The sequence below is a fragment of the Leptonychotes weddellii genome, chromosome 1 (genome assembly GCF_054177405.1).
Source record: "Leptonychotes weddellii isolate Sample4059 chromosome 1, ASM5417740v2, whole genome shotgun sequence".
Taxonomy (NCBI): Eukaryota; Metazoa; Chordata; class Mammalia; order Carnivora; family Phocidae; genus Leptonychotes; species Leptonychotes weddellii.
The window spans coordinates 131230821-131257040 of record NC_138369.1 but is presented as its reverse complement, the minus strand read 5'-3'; the positions used below and the strand labels follow the sequence as shown (position 1 = coordinate 131257040).

The window sequence follows — 26220 nt, the reverse complement described above, 5'->3', positions numbered from 1 at the left end:
TTTGTAGATCCTGTGCCCTCCTCCTTCACTATAAAGAAATGTAAGGCCATCATGCTGTCTTTAAGGAGATCACATTCTCCAGGGCTGCCAAATAGTCTTCAAGGTGACATTGCTCAACCCTAGCCACAAAGACATGAAATGTCAGTCTTGGTCCCAGACTATTTCAGAAACAGATGTAAATATTCTTGGATTGAGGGTAGCTCCAATAAAGCAAATGTGAGGGGCAACATCTGAGTCCAAAGGGACAACCTCGTTACCTGCCATTTCCTTCTTGCCATGTACTTCTTCATCCGGTCCTTGGAGAGTTTCTTGGCCTCCATGTTCTTGGTGTCTTTCATTAGCCATGGATGCTGAAGGCACTGGGTGCAGTCCAGGCGGTTTCTGATGGAGGCAGAGATCAGAGGATTTCTGAGCAGGAGGGGACCTCAGAGACTGCTGGTCAGATCAGAAATGGGAGGTCACCTGTCCTTGGTCACACAGGGCAGAGCCCAGGGCTCTCTCTGTTCCCAGTCCATCCACCATGATCAGGGTCACTGTGCTCCTGGCCTTTTTCCTCTCTTGGTCTGAGTTACACTGACTTACTCTATGTAAGTTTTTAAGTGTTAAGTCCTAACCACCACGTAAGCAACTGGAGTCTCATGACCTGCCCTTGGGGTCTAGGAAGGGTAAAGGCAGACACATCTGAGAATGATATTCTACGGTGGGGTCATTCTACTGGTCACACGGGGGCAGGGGGCTGTGGAGGCCTAATCTTTCTGTCTCCTTGTCTGGGGGAGGAGAGAGTAAAACATTAGGCCGAAATCTCTGAGAATCACTGAGCTCTCATGTCTTATGTTGTGGTTTAGTGTCAGGTTTTTCTTGTTAAAACTCAGAAGTATGTCCTACATACAACCTATGAATTATGACAACCTTAGAAGCTGCACTCAAACTCATTTAATCTTTCTGAAAGCTCTGGGATTCTAGAAATAATTCAGGGTCATCACCTTAATTGTAATAGCACTAATAGAGCTCAAAGAACCAAATGTTAACATACATAGACAAATAAGTATAAGTAAATTTGCTCAGTATAGCAAAATGTAGTGATCTTTAGATAAAGGGATTATGGATTATTTTAATTTTCCTATATTCATATTTTCTACAACTTACATGTATTAATTTTATAATATAAAAATATTTTAATAAGTGTAGATAGGTGGAGATTTCTGGCTAAAGAGATGCTACATTTAAGAGTTTATGGGAATCGAATGTCTTGATAATTTGAAATTAGTTCTTTGGTGAATCCATTTTATGAGCACAGAGGGGCCAGCACAGCTCATTACTGAGTTAATTCAAGGTCAGATGAGAAAACAGGTATATACATAATGCCTCATTTACCAAATCTTCAGTGAATGAAGCTCGATGGACAAAAGCCATCCTGGACCAGAGTTATTAGGAAGGAGGTCTGCATCTCCATGAAGCACCCTGGGAGTGAGGATCGCTCCCACTGGAAGGGAATCTAGGCGCCCACAACATCCAGATTCTACCCAGGTCATGCCTACTTCTGCTACAAAGGCTCTGAGAGCAAAATGCCAAAAAGGCCTCACCAAAGGAGTGTGGATGTAGCTTCTGGAGGAGTTTGGCCTGAGGTAGCTCAAAAGGACTGAGAGGTGGACACATAACCAGAAAACCGGAGCCATCTGAGAGACCCTCTAACTCTGCTCTTTTCAGCTGTGCTCTTGGTCCCAAACAGGATTTCTCCCAGAGGGGAACAAGATAACTGGTAGCCTCAGGGGGTCTGTGGGCTAGGCAGACAGGGCGGAACCTGCACCCCAAAGTCACCTGGCTAATGCAGTCACCTGACTGTAGAGTCTGGCCGCCCTTCCCCTTCTCATCCTCTGGTGCCCCACCTATTCAACACCACCCTTCTAGGGTAAAGCTTAGAACTGTTCCCTGTTGCCAAATGCTACCGGGGGGCTCCTGGAGCCAGGCCCTGCCTCATCTGGCCACCTGTTTACAGAGCGGGCAAGGCACCCAACGGGCTGGTTGCTCTCATCTGACAGCCACGGCTCCCTTCCCGGGGGCATGTCAGCTTTCCCTACACACGCACAGCCTCCCCACCCCCCTGCTGTACTCCAGCCAGTTCCCTCACCTGGAGAGTCCTCACCCATGAATTCGGCTGGCCACCCCCAAGGCCTCTGCCCTAGCCTCCCCAGCTCCGCTCTTCTCTCATGGGAACACTTACAGTGCTCCTTGCTTACACTTACAGAGCACCTGCTCTCACGGCCTCAGGCCGTCCACGTGACCGAACACACCGGCCTCCCAGTGGTCACTACTGTTTTATGTGTCCCTCCACCGACCACAAGGGTAGCTCCTGGCAGCCCCCACAGTCTGCACGGTGAGGTGGGCCAGGGACCCGTGGGGACAGGGCTGACTGAGCCAGCGGTCTGAAATCACAGCCTCACTTAGGCCAGTGGGAGCAGGTATCCTGTTCAGGCCGGCAGTTCTTAAATCATTGAGCTATGGAAAAAACACCAAGCCAGATTAGCCCAGGGGTATGATCAGGGGCCACAAACAGGATACTTCTGGAGTAACCCCCGAAGAGGGGCTGAGGTTTCAGCCTGGCTTCCGTGGCCACACTTGCACACAGAAAACAAAAGGGGCTATTATCATTATTCACACAGAACAGGCTTCTCCTCTCCCTGCAACATTGGTCAAGGGTCACTTTTCGAGTGAGCTTTCTGTGCTTCTCAAGACCAGTTGGGTGTTGGGGAGCGGGGGGCCTAGGAAGGCTCCTCCTCCCCACTACTCGCAGTGCCTGCCCCCCTCTCCTCAGGGGAGAGGGGACCCACAACGGGCAAAGGAAGTCCCTGCTTCCGGACCCCAGTCCAGGGAGCGGGGAAGCTGAAAAGATGGAAATGTCAACTCATTACTTCATATCTTTCTTCAGCAAATTGCTGATAAAATCCTTGGCATCATCAGAGATCTCATCGAACGCTTCGTCATCGAAGTCCCAGGTGGCTGAGGTAACGTTGGCTAGGGTTTCATTATCGTTGTCACCCATGAAGGGGGAAAGTCCACTAACCCTGGAAGAGAAGAACAGGACAGCAGGTGAATGGGGGTGGGTGTTGGCAGGGAGGGCAGGATGGGACGATCCCTCCAAGTGAGTGTCACTGAGGTCAAAGGTGAGGGCCCCGCAAAAGCCTGCACCCATAACACCCCTGTGCCTGCCTTGCCTCCCGCCAGAGAAAAGAAGGGAGGGCGTGGTTCCCCAGGCTTTTGTGACCCCGACTCTTCTCAGTGCTCATTGTACTTGTGGCGTGTCACTGCCTATTGTCACCACCTGCCTGTGAGGCTGAGGGGAAGGAATTTGCTTCAGTTTACGGCTTTGGCAGGACACAGCATGGCCCCTCCTCCCTGTCCTCTGTTCTTGCCCAAAGCCCAGAACCTTCTCCAAGGCTCCTGGGTGGAAGACTCCCTCCTCTCTGTGCTGGCGCCACCCTCGCCAGGGACTAGTTACATGGTACAGCACTCATCACCACAGTGGGCCACCCCTGCTCCCTTCTACCTCTCATCTTCACACCTGTCAGCACCAATGACAGGGCCCAGCATGCCCGGGGTGCTTAGCAAGCATGGACGAACAGCAGACTTCGACTCAGCAACATGGGTTTGGTGATCCATCTATACCAGTGAGCCTGAGGCACTTAGGCCAAACCAGAAAGCTTCCCTAAGAGATACCAAGGCTGAGGAAATAGCACAGTCTGTTTCTTTTCTGGGTGATCTGGGACAATTTCCTAATCTCTCCGTGCCATGTTCTCCTCCTCTATATAATGGAGAACCTACCACTTAACTATACAGTGGTCACCACTTTTACTTATTCTACTTCTCTTCTTCCTCCTTCTCCTCCATCAAGAGCATCCTGGCAGCTAACATTTACCATGTGCCAGGCACTGGGCAAACAGCTTAAAATAGATGAACTCATTTAATCTTAATACCATCCTATAACCCAGGTAACTCATTACTTTAACAGATGAGGGAATGGGCACAGAGTGGAGTTAAGTAACTTGCCCAAGGTTTCAATCAATGAGATCCGAACCCAGCCACCTTTCTCTAGAGCCTAGATCTTAACTGCACCTTTAGACGAGTATTTCTATGCAGATGAAGGCAATCATGGTGTACAGCTCTGGCACGAGGCCTGGTCTGTAGTAAGGAGCTTGGTCCATGACTGCAGTTCTTCCACGTACAGTTCACCCCCACTGCCTCACCAATCTGTGACCTCAGGAATGACGCATTTACCAATAACTTAAGCCAAATGAAATTTGTAAGGCCAAGTATCTCAAAGCCAAGTAGGACAGATTCACAGCTTACTGGCCTGATCGCTCACTTCCGTGTACCTCATCTTCATACCAACCATCCCCCCGGCCATTCACCCTGACCTAGGGCGACCTCATGGGTGTCAGGCCTAGACAGGTGCACAGGGCCCCACCCTTAGAAGGTCCCACTCTTGGTTTAATGATCTGCTACAGTCATACTGAAAGTCACAGTAACGTTTGAACAAGTCACTCCCCCTTTTTATTCGGCATGGGGCCCCACAAATTATGTAGCTGGTCCTGCCCTGACCCCACTTGAGTCCCATGAGATGGATCCAGGGCCTTCATGCCATCAACCTTCCAGATGAAGCCTTCACTAATGTCCCTTTTCCCCAAATCCTTAAGAACACATCATCATAAACAATGACGCAAACCCTTCTGGAGGCATCTCTACATCCAAACGGCCTCAGCTTATAAAATACAACAGCACCTGCAAACTAAGTTTTGTAAAACAAAACCCACTGAAATATTGCGAGGCAAGCTTGCCATGGGAGGAACCCTCCCGCGAAACCTTGTGTAAAAAGAAGAAAGCTTTTGCAATGTGAGTTATCTTGCCCTAGTCAATATATTTGTGTTTTAGAATAACAGAGTTTTGCAGATGGCATTAAAATGTCTTAAAGCAAAATACTGATTTCTGTTCTGTTTGAAGAAGGCATGGGGCTAATTATTCTCGGTTACATGACAACGAAGGAAGGGTGGGTGCGAACCACTCCCAAGTCTGCACGGTTATAGGCTATTCCTCTCCCCTCCCCCAACATACACTCTCTGGGCCTCAGGTTCCCCTTTTTTCACCAAGGGTACTGGGCTAGAATTCCTAGGGGCTTCCAGCTCTCCCCATCTCTGCGATTCAGTGTGACCCCAGCTAGCCCATCTCGAAGGAGCCTGACTCTTGCTTGTCAGCTACATGCCTCCTTCTGTCTTTACATTTTGCATTTGAAACAAAAAGGGGGAAAGTCCTGCAGCACTCCAAAGACTGCAAGAAGAGCAGACAACCCTGCTGTGGAATGCTGCACCATCATCTTCTCTAAACCTCCTTTGCTAATTAGGGACTGTAATCCTGCAAAGATAGGGCTTAATCTCTGTAAAGTTCACAGTTGGGGAGAGCCGCCTCATCTCTGGTGCTCCTCCTTTCTGGCAGCCCATCCATCTGAAATACCCCCAGCCCTGGCTGGCTCCTTGCCTGCCAAGCTCCCACAGAATTCCTGTTAAAGAGTATGTCTCTAAAATAAAACTTGCAATATATGCAGAGCATGATGACAAAGAGAGTGTCAGAATTTCAGTAATGTTTCTTGGTGGTGGGATTTGGCAGGACTTTTTAAAAAATTTCTTTTCTGGGCTTTTTATTGCTAGAATTTGCATAAGGATCACATATGGTTGGGTTGATCAACCCAATCAACAAACATAATAACATTAGTGTTAGAAACACAACTACCCACCCCTCTTCCTAGTTTTATCTCATTTTTTAACTGAAGGGGGTCAGAGTATGCCACTCCAAAATATGCCACTTTGGTATAAAGAATGTTTTGAGCTGAAGGCAATTAACTCTTTGTCCTCCCTTTCTGTCTCAAAGCAGGACATCCATTTCTCTGTATTAAGGTGACATAAATTTCCATTTGTAAATATGTTTTCTCCCTTCCCAGAAAGAGGAGACTCATCTTCATAACAGACCTTGCTAAACAACCCTTATTTACTACACATTACCTAGTCACCTTCTCATAACTTACACCCTCCAGAAGCCCCAAACCTCTTTTCCTTTGTCTAGTTATTTCTCTACAATTACTTGCTTGGTCTGTTAAAATAGTATGTAAGCCCCCAATTCTAAACATCTTCTTGAATCACATTTCTTTGTGAACTCCTATGCGTATATACATAATTAAATCTGGCTTTTTTCTCTTGTTAATCTGCCTTTTGTCAGATTGATTTACAGGCCTCCAGGAAAAGAACCTAAGAGGGTGGAGGAAAGTTTTTTCTTCCTCCCCAACATAACCAACAGATTTATCTGTTTTTTTATACAACTGTAATCAGCGTGGGAAAATTCTTGGGTGTTCCACTTTTTTGTCACTTGACATTGTCATTCACAGTGTGTACATAAAGTCTTCACATCCATTTTTAATGGTCGCTGATGAGCCACAGAGGTCATGACTACAGGCTGTTCTAATTTCTTAACTCTTAATCTCTCACTGAAACAAAACTTTGCCCAGGGAATCTGATGCAGAAGACTGTTCTGCTTGCAGGACAGAATGTCAGAACAGAGAAAGTTACAGAAATGTCTCTTTCACTATACTTTCCTCATGGTGTTTTTCAAGCAGATGACCCTCCTTCAGGAATGGCCAATGAAAGAGACCACACATGGGCCAGCAGAGCTACTGAAGGCTTAGGAAGAGGTTAGTCTTTTATCCCATGTTAGCCTTCAGATACTCATTCCCTGGGGCGGTGGAAAGATTTGAGGGGGCTGGTTAGGTCCCAGAGGAAGAACTGGGTGTCTTTTTGTGCAGTGGCCGAGAAAGTAGACCTCCTGGGTTAGTCACACTGACTGCAGCCTAAGTCTCTGAAGAGCAAAACCTGCAGGTGGTGGCTGGGTCTGGTATGGGTTCAGGGCGCCTGGAGCTAGAATCAGAGAGCTGTCTGGGCTCAGCAGTGGGGAGGGCAAGGACAGCCCTTAGTGGGGCTGTTGGATCCCTCTGAAGAACCCTGCACCAAAACCTGCAAGTCTGAGTAGCCACCTGATACTTGGGTACTGGGCCTTCTCCCTAGCTCACTGGGCTGATGTCCCTAGAAGTTAGACTCTGGATGGGGATGGCTGCAGCATTCTGGACCACAGTAGATTCACAAGAAATGAGCTGAGGGGCGCCTGGGTGGCTCAGTCGGTTAAGCATCTGACTTCAGCTTGGGTCATGATCTCTGGGTCCTGGGATCATGCTTCTCCCTCTCCCTGGGATCTGCTTCTCCCTCTCCCTCTGCCCCTCCCCCTGCTTGTGCTCTCTCTCTCTCTCTTAAAAAAAAAAAAAAAGACAAATGAGCTGAAACGGGAAGTCTGTCACTGAGCCCACTAGGAAGATGGTAGGGAGAAGGCAGAGCAGTGATTGCCCTTTACCTTGCCTTGGAGCAAGGGAGGGAGAGAAGGAATTCTGGAGTAGGGGTGAGAGAAGGGCACAGAGAAGGGTTCTGGTGTCCCCACAGGCAGTGAGGGATCACTAAGTCCTCAGAAAATAGGGGAGAGGAAAGCGGGAAAGGAAAGGAGGTCTTAGAAAAGGAGATAAGGCTTAGGACATCCTTGAAGTGTGGCCTAGAGCACTCCCATCCTCTCTCCTCCTGCCTAAAACCAGACATTGCTAACACCAGAAGAATCTCCAGGAAATTCACAAAATCTACCATCTCCCTCCACAATCAGGAATGAGAAGGTAGGGGGGCCCATAATCCCACTCACTGCATCTCTACTCTGCCTGGAAAACCCAGGGCAGGCAGCGAGGCCAGGTCTCCAGTGCGGCGACAAGATCAGCCCTGATCTCCCTGAGATGTTTGAGGAGTTCCTCCAACAAAGTCATAACAACCTCTGGGGACAGAGCTGGTCGCTTAGGAAGTGCTCACCAAATATGTGTTAAATAGTAAATGAGTTATTATCTATTTCCCCAACTCCGTGGCCTCCCCATCTCTCGCTGGCCCCAGAAAGGAGACTGGGGGGGGGGGTTCCTCTGGTACAAATGTGGAAGGTGGCCTCGATGAGGATTGTCAGACAACCAAGCTCCAAAGAGAGGGATAGAGGGTACATGAAGACTGCCATAAAGGCTCTTCCAGAGACTTCCAGCAGCAGCTCTAGAATTTTGCATAGCAGGGTCTGAAAGGAAGCAATCTGGCTGGCTCCAACTTTTGTTTTGGGTCCCACGTGCTCTGCTGAGGGTCCTCACTCAGGAGGGGAGCTCCCAGGCCTCTCCCCATTGTGAGAGCTAACAGGAAAAGTCCCGGGGGGGAAGAGCAGCCCACAGTGGCATGTGCAGGAGCCTGGACACGGGGGCTGCAGGAGGCTATGCAGAGCTGACCTGTGTCCACCATGCCTGGCCCTCACCTGCCTCCTGGTCACACGTACATCTCCCCTCTCCTTGCACCCTGCCGGCCAAACACCTTCAGGATAGTGCCCAATTCATCAAAATTATTTTCTCCCCATTTCAAAAAGCTCTTCCCTATTTCTTGGTCTTAGCTTTAAAAGTAATCTAGTAAAGCAATGTAACATATTATCCAAATTATTATATTCTTCCACCTAAAAGACTTTGCGTTTTAAAATAAAGTGCTCTTATGGCTCAATAATTCTAGTTCTAGATCATATATCCACCATGGACCAGAATACTTGCAATACCCCACACTGGTATCTATTAAAAGCCCATCAGTGTAGACTGGATAAACTGGATGATGGTCACACAGTGGACTACTACACAACACCGAGAATGAACAATCTACCACTACACACAGTAACACGAATGGGTCTCATGGGTCTCATGAACAACGTTGAGCAAAGGAAGCCAGATACATCTTCCTGTATGATTTCATTTCTATAAAGTTCAGGAACAGGCAAAAGTGGTGTACGACGTTAGACATGAGGACGATGGTTACCTCTGAGGGACAGTGACTGGGAGGGGCCCCAGGAGGACTGCAGGGGTCCTAGCCATGTGGGGATTCTTCATCTGGGTACAGGTTACACTGGCCTATTCACTGTGAAAATTTAAGGGCAGTCCCTGACCAGTAGGGAGACCAGCTGTCCTAGTTTCCCAGACTATCCCCACTTTAGTACTGAAAGTTCTGTTTCCTGGGCAGCCCGTCAGGTCTGGGTGAACCGGGAAGGCTGGTCACCCTCCAGGACTGTGGGAAGTGGGCAGCCATGGGGACTTCCTTGGCCCCGGTCACCTCCAAGCCAAATGAAGACCAGATCCCTGCCACAACTCACTCCCAGGTTTGTGGTGAGGATCGAACGGGAGCCCATGTGAAAATCTGTGAGGAACCTAGGGACGGAACCAGACCACAGGACAGCTGGGTCTGAACGGAACCAACTGAGCAAGCCTGTTTCTCAAGTGCCAGGTGTCTCCCCTGGGGCCAGAGCTGCGTGTGAGCACCGTGCAGTGTGCAGCCCCAGGAGGGGCAACTGGGCCCACTGCCCTGCTTTAATTCCTTATTTACCAAGGAAGCCAGGAGGACAGGTTCACTGGAGCTTCCACTACCCGATAGTCTCTTTCTCCTGGGGTAGGCCTAGGGGAGGGAGAAATAGGCAAATGCGCTCCTGGCCAGGGCACTTCTTGTCTCTGCTCTGGGGGAGGTGCTGGTGGGGGAGGGATGGTGACCTGGGCAGGGGAGAAGACGACTCTCTGGGGTACAGAGCCCACGGCCCAGGTGTAACTGAGGGAGGCTGTCCTGACAGGCCACAGTGAGAACCACACTCCTGAGCAGGTAGGAAAGAAAGAAAACTCCTGGCCCCTGGGGCAGCGGGGACACCTGGTGCTTGAGGAGCAGTCTTGGTCAGTTCACTCTGCACACACACAAAATCACTCCATCTCGGCTCAAGCTTTCGTAACAGTGACCCTAAGGCTGGCTGTGCAGAAGAACCTCCTAGAGCCGTTTCTTACCTGGGTATGAAGACCCCAGGGGTCAAAGAGAGCCTTCTTAGGTCCTCCTCAAGTTTTCTATGTAAACGTTACGTTTTTCCTTTCGCTTTAACAACAAAAATGTTTTTTTTTCCCCAAAATGAATGCATGCGTATCTGCATCTTCAGGAGACCATCCCTTCACTGTGTTGCCACGTAAGCTCAGGGGCTGCCTCAGAGGCCAAGGACTGTCTGCAGCCTGGGGTTTCAGAGACTGAATCAGTGAGATGCCACCAAGGTGTGTGTTCTAGAGCCTGCTGCTCCAAGTGCGGTCCTTGGATCAGCACCACAGCAACCAGGAATCTGTTAGAAACGTGGATTCTTAGGTGTCCCAGACTTCCTGAAACGGAGTCTGCAATCTAAGGAGAGGCCTAGGTGATTCGTGCATATGACTGCTCACAAAGCTCTGGTCTGCATTCCTGGCCTCCGCTCTTCTTCTCCAGCATCATTAACTGAAATGGCTCCATATTGTCCCCCTGATTTCCCAATTCCAATTCCTGCGTGGCTTTCTGTTGTCTGCTGACGGCTCTCTCATCAAAAGTGCTTATAACTGGCCCAGGTAGTGGGCTCAGGGATGAGGCTGATAGTTGGGGTCCCCCTGCCATGAGGATGGGGTGCTGTCTTCTGAAGACAATGATGATGCCCACAGGAGATGTGCACCTGGGCGCCCTGCCTCCTTCTCCATGGACCCACCTACACACATGAGGGTAAATTACATGGCACCAGCCACATTCCATCCTCCTGACCAAAGACCCCAGCTTGGTCAGCATGAGGGACAGTGAAGGGCGCAGAATGGGGTGTCAGGGTCAGCTACCCCTAGAGAAGTGCAACACGGGCTGCTGACTTCATTGGGAAAACAGGAGTGGGGCAGGCTGGTGGGAGGGAGATAGGAGCTGCGGCCCTCCTGACTCTGGGCTGGGCTCTCCACCATAACCCCACACTGGCTCCTTCAATGGCAGGGCAGCCTGGGGACCCTCCTGTGGAGCTCTCTGCCCCTCCCTCGTGTGCCCCAAGACTCACAGGATGTAGCAGATGACTCCGATACTCCACATGTCCGTGGCATAGCCGATGGGCTCATAGTTGATCACTTCCGGTGCCACAAACTCTGGGGTGCCAAAGAGGACCTTCAGAGACCCTGCATTCTCTGTAACCGGAATGGAGAGGGATCAATCACCAGAACATTTGGGAGCCAACCCGTGGTAAGTGAATGCCGTCTGTGTGCACGGGAGGGGCACAGACGAGGCCTGGCCCCTGGCTGCGCTCCCCTTGAGAATGGCACAGACACCCGGCCTCCCTGCGAACAGGTGCGTCAGCGCACCAGTGAAACTGACAGACTGCGCGCGCTGTCAATGTCTGGGGCGGGGCGGGGCGGGGAGAGGAGGCCATTAAGGCCCCTGCACCCCAGATGGTTTTTCATGTGTCTGTCTCTCCCATGCATTCCCAGAAGGGGCTATAACTTGCGCTTGGCAATAATCTCTAACATTCGCTATGTCCTCTGTACCCTGCTGCCTGTTTTATAAGGACTTTCCTAGTTAATATTCTCGACAACCCCGAGAGAGGTATGATCCTCATGTTCCTGACGAAGAAAGGGAGGCCCAGGGCAGTTGCGTGATTTACCCACCTTTGACAGTGGGGGTCAGGACCTAAACCCAGGTGGTCCCAGTCCTGAGCTATGTCCCTTTGCCCCCACCTGTCTCTCCTCCCAGGAGCTGCTGGGAGGATAGCCAGGAAAGACCTTAACCCCAGGCTGCTGTCACTGAGCCTTAAGGGACCAGAGATGCCCAGCAGGATGTCCATGGTACCAGCTCCTGGAGGATCTCGTCCACAGTGGGGCTGGCCTACCTTTGGCCTGTGGGCCACACCTGCTCTTGTGTCACTATGGAGCCCGCAGCAAATGCTCTAAGACAGACCACCGAAGAGCCTTCAGATGGGAGAGCTCTGCTCCACTCCCACCTGAGCCCTTCCCGCTACACACGAGCCCTTCCCAGCTCTCGGAGCCGTGGGAGACACGGCCGTCCCCGCGCTCTCTCACCGCGGGAGTCTCCACCTTGTGTCCCTGGGGCGCGGACGCTGCCAGCTCCCGAGGCCAGTGGCGCCCTACCTGCAGCGGGTGGAGCAGAGCAGGCTCCTGCACCCGGCCTCGGGGCACCGCGTCCTGGCAAGTCAGAGCCCGGCAGAACTTCGCTCCCTCAGTGTCCTCTTCGTAACGGGGCGCCCTGGCACCAAGTGCCCCCGGGGCGGCGAAAGGCCAGTTTGCACCAGCCCTCGGCTCCTCGTTGATAGGGCAGTGGTCAGGGGGTAGAGGGTGAGGCTGTTTCATCAGCTACTGAGCCATCAAAGAGCGACGCAGGCAGGCGGCATGTGGGCAGGGCGGGAGGCAGAAGGTCTCAGACCAAGATGGCTGCAGGGCTGGGCACGAAGGCCCCTACCACCTGCCCCCATTCCCCGCCCCCCACCCAGTGCAGGAATAGCAGAGGGGCTTCAGAGAACCCCGAGCTAGGTCCCTGGCCCTTGTTCCGGCCCCAGCACCTCTCCTGGCTTGTGGTGGGACCTGCTGGGCAAAGCTACGGTTTCCCGGTCTATAAACCAGGGCTCTGAAAATCTGCCCCGCCGCCCTCACAGGCCTGCAGTGAGAGCCCAGTGAAAGTCTGTGAAAGTGCTCCGGAAACTGTTGCCTAGGATGCTAACGGGAGCAAGCGCCATCACCGAAATGAGTTGCAGCTGCAGGTCCCAGAGTGAAAGCCACAAGAGGGGATCCTGACAGCAGCAATAGTAAACTGCAAACACCTACAGAGCACCTACTATGTGCCAGGCACTGCTTGCATCACCTAACCTGTATTAACGCACCGGACTCCCCCCCGGCCCCCCGCCCACCCAAAGCTCGATGACGTGGGGACTACTATTAACCCATTTTACAGATAAGGGATAGCAACTCAAAGTCAAGTCTAGTGGGGCCTGGGGCAGGACGCGAGCCTCAGCAGCCCCCACGGTCTCTGACTTTAACTCCAGCCCAGTGCATTCCCTCCAATGCCCAGTGTGTGTAACACAAACAGCCACCGTCACTGTATGTGAGTGAGCACAGGACAGGCGCGTGGCCTTACCCAGCTTTCTGGCCAGACCGAAGTCGATGAGCTTGATTCTGGTGCCGGTCTTATTGACACACATGATGTTCTCGGGCTTGAGGTCCAGGTGGACGATGCCCTGCTTGTGGATGTACTCCACCCCCTCCGATATCTGCCTCATGTACTGGATGCACTCCCGCTCCGTCAGCTCGAAGTCCTCGTCAATGATGCGCTCGAACAGCTCACCCCCCGACACGCTGCGGGAGCAGAAGGGACAGTCAGAGCCCAGCGCCACGGGGCCCAGGCTGGCAGGGGGTCTGGCCAAGGGCAGGCTAGGGAAGGAGCAGCGGGGACAGGCAGGAAGGCCCAGGGTAGGAGGGGCCGGGCACTTCTGTGGCTTCCTCAGTTCCCGGCCCCTGCCCTGTTATGCTGGTCCCGGTTTCCACTGTGCCAGGAGGGCCTCCCAGTTTCCCTCTGGGGAGAACCCTGTTTGTGCCCACTAAGATGTTGGGGAACTCAGGGAAGCATCTGGGCTGGGCAGTTTCAGAGGTGATCATGAGCTGAAAGATTCAGACATAATCTCCTCAGCAAAAAGGGTAACCACCAGGCAGCCTCCCTCCCCGAATGACCACAGACGCGGAAGGGCTCGTTCTTGTACCCAGCTGCGTCTTTTGGTCATAGGGAATTGAAGTTTGAAATACTCACAGCACCCATAGCATTTGTTTCACATAGCCAGAAACAGAAAAATATTTTCAAGAATAAGGAGCCTCAGCACATTTCCTAAAATTCATCGACTGTAACCCATTCCCCATGCCTCCTCTGGCCAGGCCTATGGTATTGGTTACTCCTTCCAGCCATAACTAACTCGTCTTGCCTGTTCCCTCGCCCAGGCTGGAGGTGCAGTACATCCTCCTGCCTGGATAAACTTTGGATCCTGACCATGGAGTTTCTGGGGCCCACAGCGGGCATCTTCTACTAAGGACTGGCCCACAGGCTACAGCCAGCCAGCATATTGCCCTTCAGCGCAAATGCATGGCCTTGTCCCCTGAGTTACATGGGTCCTTTCTGTTCCCCTGTCCCAGCCCTCTGACCCACCTTCCTTCCTTGCTGCTCAGAAAGTTTAAAGCATCTCCCTGGTGACTTTTACAGCATCCAGACATCAGTAAGCTCCTTTCTGCAATGGCCTATATGTCCACCAGCTGAACGAGGCTGGGTAGGCTTTGTTCTGGGCCCATCCTCTTCCAAGGGCCTTCCCTCTTCTTTTTGGGGGATTGGGGGAGAGGAGGCATCTCTCCTCTGATGGGAGCCATCATGAAGAAGGGAAAAAGCTGAGTGTGGATCCTGTCCCTGCCTTTTACAAGCTGTGTGACCTTGGGCAAGTTACTTAACCTTTCTGAGCCCCGCTTTCCTTATCTGTCCCTACTTCATAGAGTTGTTAGGAGTGAAGGAACTTTTGTAAAACATCATGCCTGACACGCAGTAGGTGCTCAGCACATATTAATTACCATTTCACAACCTGTGGTGAGTCAGGTGGATCTTGTCAGTGACCCTGAGGGAGGGACAGACAGGGGCGCAGCATGGGGCCCAGCACCGCACAGCCTGTGTGGGTCTCCATCACCAACACTGTCCGGGAGGGCCGAGCTGGGAAAGGTCAGTCTGTGCCAGTGGCCGCTGGGGGCGCTAGAACGGACGCTCTAAGCACCAACAGAGCAGGAGGTCCCCGGGCGGCCAGCAGGTGGCGCCTCCGTCCTCAAGCCCTCCATTTCTATTGCTCTGCTCCAAGTCAAACTTGAATTTCCATTCTCAGGTCTCCCTTGATCCTTAACCATCTCTGTGCCTCAATGTCCTCATCTGGAAGGTGCAGATAAAAACAGCACCACCTCACAGGGTTGCTGTGAAGACTGAGTGACTTAATATAGGTAAAGTGCTTAGAAGAGTGCCTGACATATAGTAAGTGTTCAATAATGTTAATTACCTTTTTTTTTTTTTTTAAAGAGCCAGTTGGGGCTCTTATTGAAAATACAGGCTCTCAAGCTCTTCCCCCTTGCAGATTCTGATTTAGAAACTCTTGGGAGGGCTCTGAGAATCCATATGTTCAATAAGCACCCCAGGTCATTCTTAGGATTGGGACAAGCTTGGGAAATTCACTGAGAAATTCCTCTGAGAAGTCACTCCTGATTTCCCCAGAAGAAAGGCTCTTTCCATCCCTGGGTTCCCACAGTCTTGTCTGTCCTTTTTGTATCAAATCTGTCTTGGCTTAAGGTTGTTTATGAACATGTGTGGAAAAGGTCTGGCTCATCTCTAGAATTTTATTTATACCTCGCAATATCTGGCACTGACAAGGTGCCCCAAAATGTGTGCTTTTAAATGTAAAATATTCTGGAAAAGCAAGCAACCATTATTTGTGGTGCCCTTGGGAATGTCTGAGGCAATGAGCAGTAGAAATCTGAGCCATGGAGGTAATTACTACCGCTTTTCTAGAGGTAACTTATTCAGTATAAGTTTAAATAGGCTCAATCTATTCAAATATATTTAATGTATTTTGAAAGCTGTTCCTGTGGTCCATTTCCTAGGATGGAAGGGATTACATAAACAGGATTAATGGTTCTACCCAGGTTTCTCTTCAAAATACTCAAGACTATGGATGGAAAGAAGCTGCCACCCACAGAGATGGGCCAAGGGACAAGACTGGGCCAGAGGAAATGTATGCTTAATAAATGAACAGTGAGGAGCGCCTGGGTGGCTCAGTCGTTAAGCGGCAGCTTTCGGCTCAGGTCATGATCCCAGGGTCCTGGGACTGAGCCCCGCATCGGGCTCCCTGCTCCTTGGGAGGCCTGCTTCTCCCTTGTGTTACCTCTCTCGCTGTGTCTCTCCCTGTCAAATAAATAAATAAAATCTTTAAAAAAATAAATAAACAAATAAATAAATGAACAGTGAGTAGGTGAGTGAGTGAGTGAATCCCGACTAACAAGGCTACCTAATCCCAAGGGATCAAATTCACCGCCCCCGCCCCCCACCCCGCCCAAGTGTAGACCTTGGCCAGCCCTCACTTGCAGCCAAAAGATATGGTGTTTCAGCAAACTCCATACCCAGACCCTCTACTTCTTGTCTCTTGGCAGCCAGCTGGATATTTTTTGATCGATTTTGCCAATGGCAGCACAGAAGGGAGATGGGTAGTGGACGACCCAGCCTAAATTGTACTGCTTCAGTGCTCAGGGTCCCACCACCACCTGGAAGGGCCTGAGCGCTCCCAAACGACACGCCGAGATTTCAGGCCAGGGGCCCTAGGGAACCCCTGTGTCTGGGCAACACTGCTAGATGGGGGCTTGTGGCTTGTCCCATCATCAGAGGTCAGAAAGGCTGAAGACACACACTGCTTCTGATTTCTCACCGTGTTGGAAGTGGCTGAACTGAAGGAGGAGACCCTGGAAGACATTTTCATTTTTCTGCATCACCAGGCCTCATCCTTCTCTGAACCTCAGTACCTCCATCCAACAAGGGCAATGGCAAGTTGTACCACTGAACACCAGCCTTTGCCCTCGCGAGGCCAAGTCTGTCTAAGCTGGAAGGGCAGTACACATGGGAGTGTGGATGGGCTCCTACTTCCTTGGTTGAGCTCCTATCAAGGGGCAAGCGCCTTGCCCCAAGTGCAGCAGACTCGGCTGGCATCTGTGCCTGTCAGACTTGCTCCTGCCCACAGGGGAGGCGTGGGGAGGAGGGATGAAAGCCAGGCCAGCTGAAGCCTTCTTACGTTTTCTCTCAACATTTTTCCATCCAGCTTGCCAACTCCCAGTTCCACGCTAAGTATGGTGTTCTGCCCACTGGTGCGGCTGCCCAGCCTTACCCAGGCTTGGCTGCCTCCTACCCCCCCGAACCCTCTCCCAAACTTGCCCAATGCTTAACTTCTAAACATATGACATTTCTTCACATGTCCCCACACGCCCACACTGCCTGGACCAAGCAACCTGTTCTAGAATAAACGCGAAGCACCGAGCCCACAGGGCTATGGTGAGGGTGTGATCAGTGAGGCCACAGACATGGGTTGCTCTTTCCTGCAAGTGGGGAGGTAAGCTCGAATTGGGGCCGGAAACAGATTCTAAGATACGAATGCAGATACTCTCTGAAGAGTTTACAGCTCCACAGAATTGCTGAATTTTAGAACCAAAAGGGAGTCTAATCCAAGTATGTCTCCTCGCTGGAAGAATTTAATAATTACAGAATCACAGCTCAGCGGTAACAGGACCTGACTCCAGGTTTCCTGAATAGGAGGGTTTTTGTTCCACAACACCTGGTTGTGTGTTAAAATGCTTGCCGAATAATTTTAAGTGGGAACAAGACCACGACACAGAAAATGTCAATGTATCATACGACTAAGAATAAGTCCCAATTATAGAGCACTATGCCTGACTACGTGATTCCATTTAATCCCCACATTATTCACGAGGCAGCTTATATCCTCCTTTTACCAATAATAACACTAAGGATTGGCAAAGCTGAGTTACTTATTCAAGGCCACACAACAAGTAAGAGGCAGAGCTGGGATTGACGTGAGATTTATCAGACTCACTTTGTACTCTGAGTTTGTGCTTTTAACCCACTCTAGCTTTTCCAGATGTACATAAGCTGGAAGGAAACACACCAAAGCGATCACTGAGCCAGGGGAGAAAATCACACCTCAAGCCTGGGGAGGACTCACCTTCCTTGGGAAGGAAGGTGTTGAGAGAATCCTCTCCAAAGGACTAAGATCCCTGAAGCTCAGGACAAGCAAAGCAAGGCCTGAAGGCAGTTTCACAAGATTTCTAAAAATTTCAAATGCACATACCCTTTGATCTAGCATAACCACACTTCTAGGAATGTATCCTACAGATGCGCACAGGTGTGTGTGAAAAGATGTATATACAAGGTTACAAACACTGCTTGTTTGGAAAAGCAAAGGCCTGGAAACCCGTCAACCTCCTATCAAAAGAAGACTGCTCCAGGAAACTGTAGTTTATGCATGCAAGCAAATCCCACGGAGCAGGGCAAATGAGGAAGCTCACCAGCCACTGAAATGTTCAGAGCCCTTCATATGAAGATGAACTGCTGCATGAAAAGAAGCAAAAATACAGAACAGTGGATATGAGGTACCTTGGTGCTAAAAGGTGGGAAATATTTTTTTTTTAAATCACATATGCTTGTATTTTCATAACGAAACTTTGGAAGGATACAAACAAAACCTATAAAAATGGTTACTGATGTCAGCGGTGGAGGTAGAAACAGGGTAGATGAGGGACAGGGCTCGGAATGGAACTGTTTATTGTGCATGTTCTTACATTTTTTGATGTGATTGTTTCCCACTGACCACAAATTCTGATGAAAAAAAGGAAAGAAAACTGAAAAACACAGACCCCTCGGCAGAGGGCATCTGGCTTACTGAGGGGCTGTATGCGCATGTGTATTTGCATGTGTTTATGTGTGTGTGTGCAGGCGTGCATCTGTGCATGCGTGTGTGTGTGTGTGTGTGTGTGTGCATGTGCGTGCGTGCCAGCGGCCTGGGGGTGAGGCAAGTGGAGGAAACAGCGGATTCCAGGAAAGCCTTGGCTGGAGGTCCTCTGATCCATGCCCCTGTGCATGGACAAGCCAGCCCAGAAAGCACAACCCTCTGGTGAGAAGTCAAAGTACAAACAAGCACGGGATGGGGGCCTGCAGAGCCCAGCCCGAGACAGGAGCAAGGGTTACACCCGCACATCCCAAGCCCCCGGTCCTGGGCCCCTCTTCTTTTGAAGGCCATTCAGGAAGTTGCTCTGTCCCTCTCTTTCTCCTCCAAAGCCACCTCTAAGTCAATGCCCTTGAACGCAGCCGAGGAGCCTAGCGGTAACCTTGACACTTTCACAGGGAGTTGGGGGTGAAAAGGGGGCAGGGGTCCTCAGAGATCTGCCAATCTGCTATGGAAATGAGCAAGGGGCTGCAGTGGGCTGGTGGTCAGTGGGTGAGGGCCGCTCCTGTGTACCAATGTGCCGTTCTGAGGGGGCACCCCCCAGCCACCGGGGCTGGGGAGGCTCTTACACGCTGCAGCCTGACCTGTGGTGCTCCCCATCTTGGGGCAGTAGGGGCTTGGGTGTGGACAGTGGGGGAGATGCGTGAGGGGCTCCCAGGCCCATAGCAAACCACTCACATCTCCAGGACCATGACAATGTTGGCCTTTTCTTCGAAGGCATCCACACACTGGACCAGCTTGGGGTGGTGGAGGCAGTTCATGATGCTGATCTCCTGCCGGATATTCTCTTTCTCTTTTGCGGAATATGCCTTGAAGAATTTCCCTGCCCAGATTTTTCTAGTTTTCTTTTCTACGAGTCGAAAGACCTGTCCAAATTTCCCACTGCGAATGAAAGGAGGAGGAGAGAAAAGGCAAATTTAGCCGAGCTTTCCATTAAATTGGGGCTGACAAGTGATGGCCTACGGGAGAAATCTAGCCCACCTCTTTTTGTAAATAAAATGTTATTGGAACACAGCCATGCCCATGTGTGTGCATTTCACCCATGGCTGCTTTTGTGCTTCGCCGAAACCTCAACTATCCATCACCCGGCCCTTTATAGAAAAGTTGGCCAGCCCTGCTCTCGATCCTGAGGTACACCTCTAACCCAGACAACCTTACTCTCCCTCACCTGGCAACCTCGGCCCGTGCCTGACCTGCATCCCTGCCCAATCGCTGCTCAGGCTCACTACTCCGTCTGGGCTGTCATTTCCTTGGGCTGAGGCCTCTGTCTTGGCTGATGGACTTCTCTCTCCTTCGCCAAAGACAGACCCATGACGTTGGGTGGAGGAAGTCCTCCCCAGCTACAGAGAATTTCTGAGTGGTTGCCTTCCTTCTGCTCCAGTGTCCAGCACTGGTCGCCTGGAGACAGCCGAGGAAGGCCCTTGCCGTCCACGGCGGGAGAGGGGAGTGCGGTGGTGTTCCTCTGACCCAGCTCCTGCGGGCAGTGCGGTCTCCTTGTACTCAACTCTGATGAGGTTGGCGGCACCCCTTTATTTCCCAGAAACCTACTGGAAATCAAACCTGAGCCCCATCCCCTTGGCCTCCACCATGTGCTCCTCCAGGGATAGTTAGGGGGAGACAGACAGCCCTGGGGGCTGCTGCTGGAGGGGACACTGTGGCCGACGAGGGCTCAAGGTTGGGGTGCCCGCCCTCCAGGGGACAGCCAGAGTCAACAGTGCGGTCCAGGTGCATAAAGTGAGCAGTGGTGAGCAGCTGTGCCTTTCAAGGCTGTGGGCTTCATGGATGCGCGAAAGATACGACTGCTGAACAGTGAGATGGCTCAGGCTTGACTGACTCCTGCCGGTGACCCGGACCCCGGTGCCTCGTTTGCTCGTGCGTGCGGTTGGAAGGCACGGGAAAGGAGGGGCTTGCTCAAGACTCTCGTGGAGCTGAGCCAGCGCTGCACCAGCAGCAACTAAGAGGGCCCTGGGTGGGGATGCCCTCATGGGGTGCTGACTGTGTCCGCACCTCCTCTTCCTGCTGGGGGTCTCAGTGTGGGAAGCTGGCAAAACCCAGGAAAAGATGGGGAGACAGGGTGTGGAATCTAATGATGGGCTCTGTGCCACCCCAACCCTGGGGTCCGAAAGATGCTCCCTGTTCCACTTACGAGCCTAGTCTCTCTTCGATGTCATAGAAGTCAGACACTTTTTGTTCAGTGTTGACGGTCACGTTCCGGTAGTTGATCTCAGGTTCCTTCTCATCTGTAGGGTAGGGGTGGGGTGGGTGTGAGCCATCAGATTCCTCTCTCGCCCCCCGCCACCCCTCGAGTCTACGTGAGGACAGGTGGCCAGCACTCACCATCATCTGACACCTCCACTTCGTCCTTCGGCTCTGGGGGGAGACAGGGAGGGACACAGAGGACACAGCGATTAGTAGCGAAAGCCCATCGAGAACAAAACATGCTGGGGGCCTCGGGAGACCTCAGCCTTCCTAGGCCCAGGACCACAAAGCCCAGAGCACTGGGAATGGCCAGGCAGTGGGTCAGTCCACACTGCCGCAGGGCCGTGGACACACCGGCAGGCCCTGGCCTCCTCACCCTATCCAGCAGCTTCTGCACCAGCTCTCACCTCCATCTCTTCCTCTGTAACCTCATGACCCCCTAGACATACCCTTCTTCATAGCGCTCCCAGGCTCTCCGACTTTCAGAACCTACACAAAACTGTGACAGCCCCTTTCTGCTCCGACTCAAAAGTCAGCAACTTAAATTGCTCCTAGCATCAAACCTATTTATCCATTTGATTAGATAATGGTACGTGGAGTTCCAGACATGTACCAGGTATCTTGCAAGTTATCATAGTTATATCAACAAGTACACAGAAAGCAGGATCTCTCCTTTCTTGGAGTTTATATTTAGTTGGGGAGGCAGAACTCCGTATACTTGAAATCCCCATTACAAGTGTTCTATAATCAAGCACATGACATTGCAGTACAAACTGAATATACAAGGCAGGATGTTGATACAAAATAGGGCAACTATAAGTCAGAGCAATTATTCTGGGAAGAAGTAGCCCTTGAATTGTGTCTTAAAGGAAACACCGGAATACAACGGGGAGGTGGAGGTGGGTGAACCACACAGTGAAACCAGCAGGTGTTTAAGAGGTATGACAAGAAGGGACATGAGCAGCCCACGTTGGCTGCTCACATGGATGTGTCTGAAGTGAATGGGGAAAGGCGTGAGGGGACAGTCAGGTGTCCATCTGAACACACCCACGTCAGAGCTCCAGGCTTTCCTTTGCCTAAGCTTAGCTTTGTCCCAATGGAGCCACTATGGCTTCTTGACCTTGGCTGAGTGCCTTCCCCTTTCTGGGTCCCAGTTCCCTCATCGGTAGAAGGAGGGAGTTGTATTTTTAAGTGATTTCTAGTGTCCTTGGCTAGCCCTAGATGCCATGCTTTGTGATGTGCTTTGTGCTCTTTAGTCATGATGTGGGCTATGTTTCACAGACAGATGGAGACAAGGCAGGTTTCCTGAGGAGACAGAACAAAGACCTGAGCAAAGTCAGCGAGGGAGGACAGAGATTTTACAAGAGCTTGTGTGTGTGTGTGTGTGTGTGTGTGTGTGCACGTGTGAATAAGACTTGGGGGAAAGGGTGTGATAAGGGACAGCACTCATACCTATGGATAAGTCTCCCAGGAGCAAGAGAGGCTATGATTTGTTTAGAGTCCTTTTTTTTTTTTTTTTAGTTTTTTAGTTTTTTTTAAGATTTTATTTATTTGAGAGAGAGAGAGAGCATGAGCAGGGTGGAGCGGCAGAGGGAGAGGGAGAAGCAGACTCTGTGCCGAGTGGGGAGCCTGACTCAGGGCTCCATCCCAGGACCCCGAGATCATGACCTGAGCTGAATGGATGGAGCCACCAAGGTACCCCTTGTTTAGAGTCCTTAAAATGCTGTTGAAGAAATGAAAAACTAAACATAAGTGGGACGGGGAAGAATATTCTGTCAAAGGAAGGCAAATGCCCTGGAACAATAAAAAGGGTAAGAGAGATGGGAACTCTCAGATTTTTTTTTTTAAAGATTTTATTTATTTATTTGAGAGAGAGAGAATGAAAGACAGAGAGCACGAGAGGGAAGAGGGCAGAGGGAGAAGCAGGCTCCCCGCTGAGCAGGGGGCCCGATGTGGGGCTCGATCCCAGGATCCTGGGATCATGACCTGAGCCGAAGGCAGACGCTTAACCGACTGAGCCACCCAGGCGCCCCGGGAACTGTCAGATTAATGGTGGGGGTTTCACAGATAACACCAGGACATGAGCCTAACTGATCAAGTCTTCTAAATCACACACTTGAGAGCGGAGAGCCCGGTTCCTCAGCCTACTGCTCTGGCCAACAGAATGCTGTCACGGAGGGCGGGGGGGGGCGCTGGGAAATGTGCATTGGCCACAAACAGGTATGACTACTCTGCCCTCAGCGGAGCCTGGGGTGTCTGCTGCTGAACTAGGGCTGTAAACACTTAAAAAGTCACAGCAGAGCTGGTGGCGGTATGGGAAGCCACTATAAGAAGAGCTGCCATGTGAAGATGAGCAGACAAGGTTAGGCCTCTCTGGTTGGGGAAAAAGGTCTAAAGCAGAGATGTTTTGTTTTGTTTTGTTTTGCTTTGTTTTGGGGGGGAGAGGGAGAGAGTCTTAAGCAAGCTCTACTTTCAGCGCAGAGCCCAATGCGGGGCTCGATCCCAGGACCCTGAGATCATGACCTGAGCCAAAATCAAGAGCCAGACGCCCCACCGAATGAGACACCCAGGTCTCAGATACGGTTTTTTAACAATCGCAATGGCCAAGTGTGAGATTAAGGTTACAGACTTTTATCAACTAATCAATGCCGTAACTTGAGAGAACAATCTCGTGTGGTGCCTCACACAGGAGGAAGGCTGAAGGCATACGGAACTCACATCTCCAGACGCACCATGAGAACGATATATAGGGGTCAGCAGGGGTTTAGGGCAGTTCGACAATGGTACTTCAGACAGGGCTTTAAGGGAAGCAAGGGGTTCAAGTCTGTCATGAAGGATGCTGTCACTGGCTGGGCCCTGGAGACCAAATACTAACAATCATAGCAACCTTTACTGTCGGGGAGGCCCAGCATCCGGGCCCACGGTGGCCCCATACGGGAGAGTGTTCACCCGATGAGGTGTCCCCTTTTCTTTTTGTTCCCATGCCACTCATCCTGGTGTGGAATGAGCAGCGGGCCGAGAGAGAAAGTAGAAGGCAGGCGGTCTAGGCCTGGCATCTTTAGGAGGAACTGTCTGTACTTCCCTAGGGAGGGGGCACCAGCCATGGGGCTTTCCAACGGCCTGGCCCCCCAGGGGCATCTTGCAGGCAGCCCTGTAGGGGGCATGCAGTTCTAGAACTGGCCTCTCCCACTGACTTGCACACCCGTTAGAAGTTACAGAGCTGGCCTTCTGGTACTTACTGCCAACACTGCATCCGCCCTTCACCTCTGCCTTTCTCCCTTGGCAATTAAGGTGCAGAAGGCTCTCCTGATGCTATGGTTATGGGGACCTAGATCATTCTCAGGGAAGTCACGCCCCTCTTTCTGACTCACTGTTCCACCACAACTTTTCCTCTGTTTGAAATAGACCAAGACTCTAGGCTGAGAGGTTTTCCTTCTTCCTTTTCCTTCTCGTTCTGCCTCCATTCTGTTTGGAGGGAGACGTGGCCACAAGGAGAGGAGCGGGGTAGGAGTTGGGGAAAGGCCACAGTTCAATGAGCCAAGCCTTCAAAATAAAGGGCTGGGCGCCCGGGTGGCTCAGTCGTTAAGCGTCTGCCTTCGGCTCAGGTCATGATCCCGGGGTCCTGGGATGGAGCCCCGCATCAGGCTCCCTGCTCAGCGGGAAGCCTGCTTCTCCCTCTCCCACTCCCCCTGCTTGTGTTCCATCTCTCGCTGTGTCTCTGTCAAATAAATAAATAAAATCTTAAAAAAAAAAAAAAAAGAATAAAGGGCTTAGTAATGGGAGGGGTGACCCCTTGGTTTCCATCTTTCCACCACAGAAGGAGCTGAACTACAGCAGGAGGGACTTCAACAAGAGGTTTCAAAAACCTATTCAGAAAGAGCTGGGACATCCACGAGCTAAGCACAAGAACTATTTGGAAGATGGTTCTGAGCTATTTGTGCAAATTCCCCTGGAACAGTGTTTGGGACAGGACCAGATGAGCCCTTGGGACCCTAACAGGGCATGCCTTAGGCAGCCCCCTGGACGGAGCTCTCCACGGCCGAGGGCTGATGCACGCCCGGTGGGCACTAGGTGGCACCCCAGCCCCAGAGAGGCCTCCGTAGCCCTGGACAGGTTGAGCAGCCCAGGGAGGCTGATCTCTATAGAGCCCTCAGGGGCTCCGCATCTCTGACTGCCCTCAGCCTTGCAAGGAAGCCTTAACTCTGCAAGAAGCCTTTCTCCCAGCTGTTTTGCTAACAACTATATATTCTAGAACAAATTAGGATTAGGAGCAAGGATGGAATGGACTGAAGAGTCAGAGCAGGGGTAGGATGGGGCAGAGATGAAGGCCTGGCTGGGATGGGAGAGATGGGTGTCCTGGGGCAGTGGCTCTGTTTACCCAGGTTTGGGGAGACAGGGAGGGGAGCTAGCTGGGTTAGGGATCCTAGTGTGAGGGGCGGCTATGGCATAAGGAGGCCGCAGACGTGGGGTGGGGGGCGGACACACCGTGCTTTGTCCTGTACCACCCGGAACAGTGCCCAAACACAGGAGGGGTGCAGGGTACATTGCAGGGGTGAATGTAGGGTAGGGGACGGGGTGCTTAGCAGGGATAGAATGGGGAGGTCAGGATGAAGCGGAAAACCCCAGCTGCTAAGGCACAGGCAGGAGGGATACTGGTGGCAGTGGGGAAGGTGAGAGCCGACATTAGCTGGGCTTCGTGGAGGGAGGGTTTGTTGGCACTGCCGTTTTGATGACCACCATAGACCACTGGCTCCACAGAGAGGAGCCACCATAACCCCCTCTCTCATCCCTCCTCTACCTGCACACGCATGTGTGCGCACATGCAGTTCACACACGCGTGCATCCACACCCCCCTTCTCTGCGAGCCATTTCCCTTTTAAAGTAGAGACAGATGCCCTCCCCAGGTTATAACTAACAAGCATCTGACCAGTCCACAGGGGGCTTCACTTGGAACCCCCACCTCCCTCCACCCCACCCTCCCACCCCCTCCATCCTCTGCCCCTCAGGCCTAATGCTCCGCAACTCTTCTGTCCTCCCCAGTAATCCAGTTGGGCCTGGAGGTGGGAGCAGCTTCCAGTCTGGAAGCCCTGGGTGGCCTGGACCCCTCCTCGGGCCGGCAGGCTATTTTTGCATTTCCTTTCGTTTGCTCCCAGCCAGGAGGGGCCCTAGGAGGAGAGTCTGAGGATCACAACAGGGGTTTGGCTTGGCTGCAGAGAGGAAGGGTGCAGGGAGAAAGGGAAGGGCCACCTGCCCAGAGCCTGGTGGTCCTAGCCCCTGGTCCCCACAGACTCTCCCTCCAGCCCTGGGAGCTGCTGTCGGGGCCTCCTGGGAGCCACACCTTGCCAGTCCCGCGGCCTCCAGTCCTCGGCATGGGGTTTATCAGGCCCTCTACAGTTTCTCCGGGTTTCTTCCATAGAGGACCTGGAAGCTTTCCCTTCCAGGTAAGGAACATCTTCTCACTGCCATGTTAGCTCTTTCCTTCTCACTTTTCGAGAGGTGGGGAGCTAAAAA

The 26220-nt window shown here is 51.7% G+C and overlaps 1 protein-coding gene across 7 annotated transcripts in view; it reads right to left on the bottom strand.

Moving 5' to 3' along the window:
• MYLK (myosin light chain kinase) overlaps positions 1-26220 on the bottom strand; it is a 199012-nt gene that overhangs the window by 11354 nt on the left and 161438 nt on the right. For all 7 annotated transcript variants that reach the window (XM_081832657.1, XM_081832667.1, XM_081832645.1 and 4 more), the window contains 7 exons: positions 20848-20880; positions 20657-20750; positions 19189-19392; positions 13074-13291; positions 10993-11116; positions 2910-3062; positions 258-381 (listed from right to left, as the gene is read on the bottom strand). In XM_081832657.1, coding sequence (XP_081688783.1) covers positions 258-381; positions 2910-3062; positions 10993-11116; positions 13074-13291; positions 19189-19392; positions 20657-20750; positions 20848-20880 — 950 coding nt within the window. The remainder of the gene's footprint in view (positions 1-257; positions 382-2909; positions 3063-10992; positions 11117-13073; positions 13292-19188; positions 19393-20656; positions 20751-20847; positions 20881-26220) is intronic.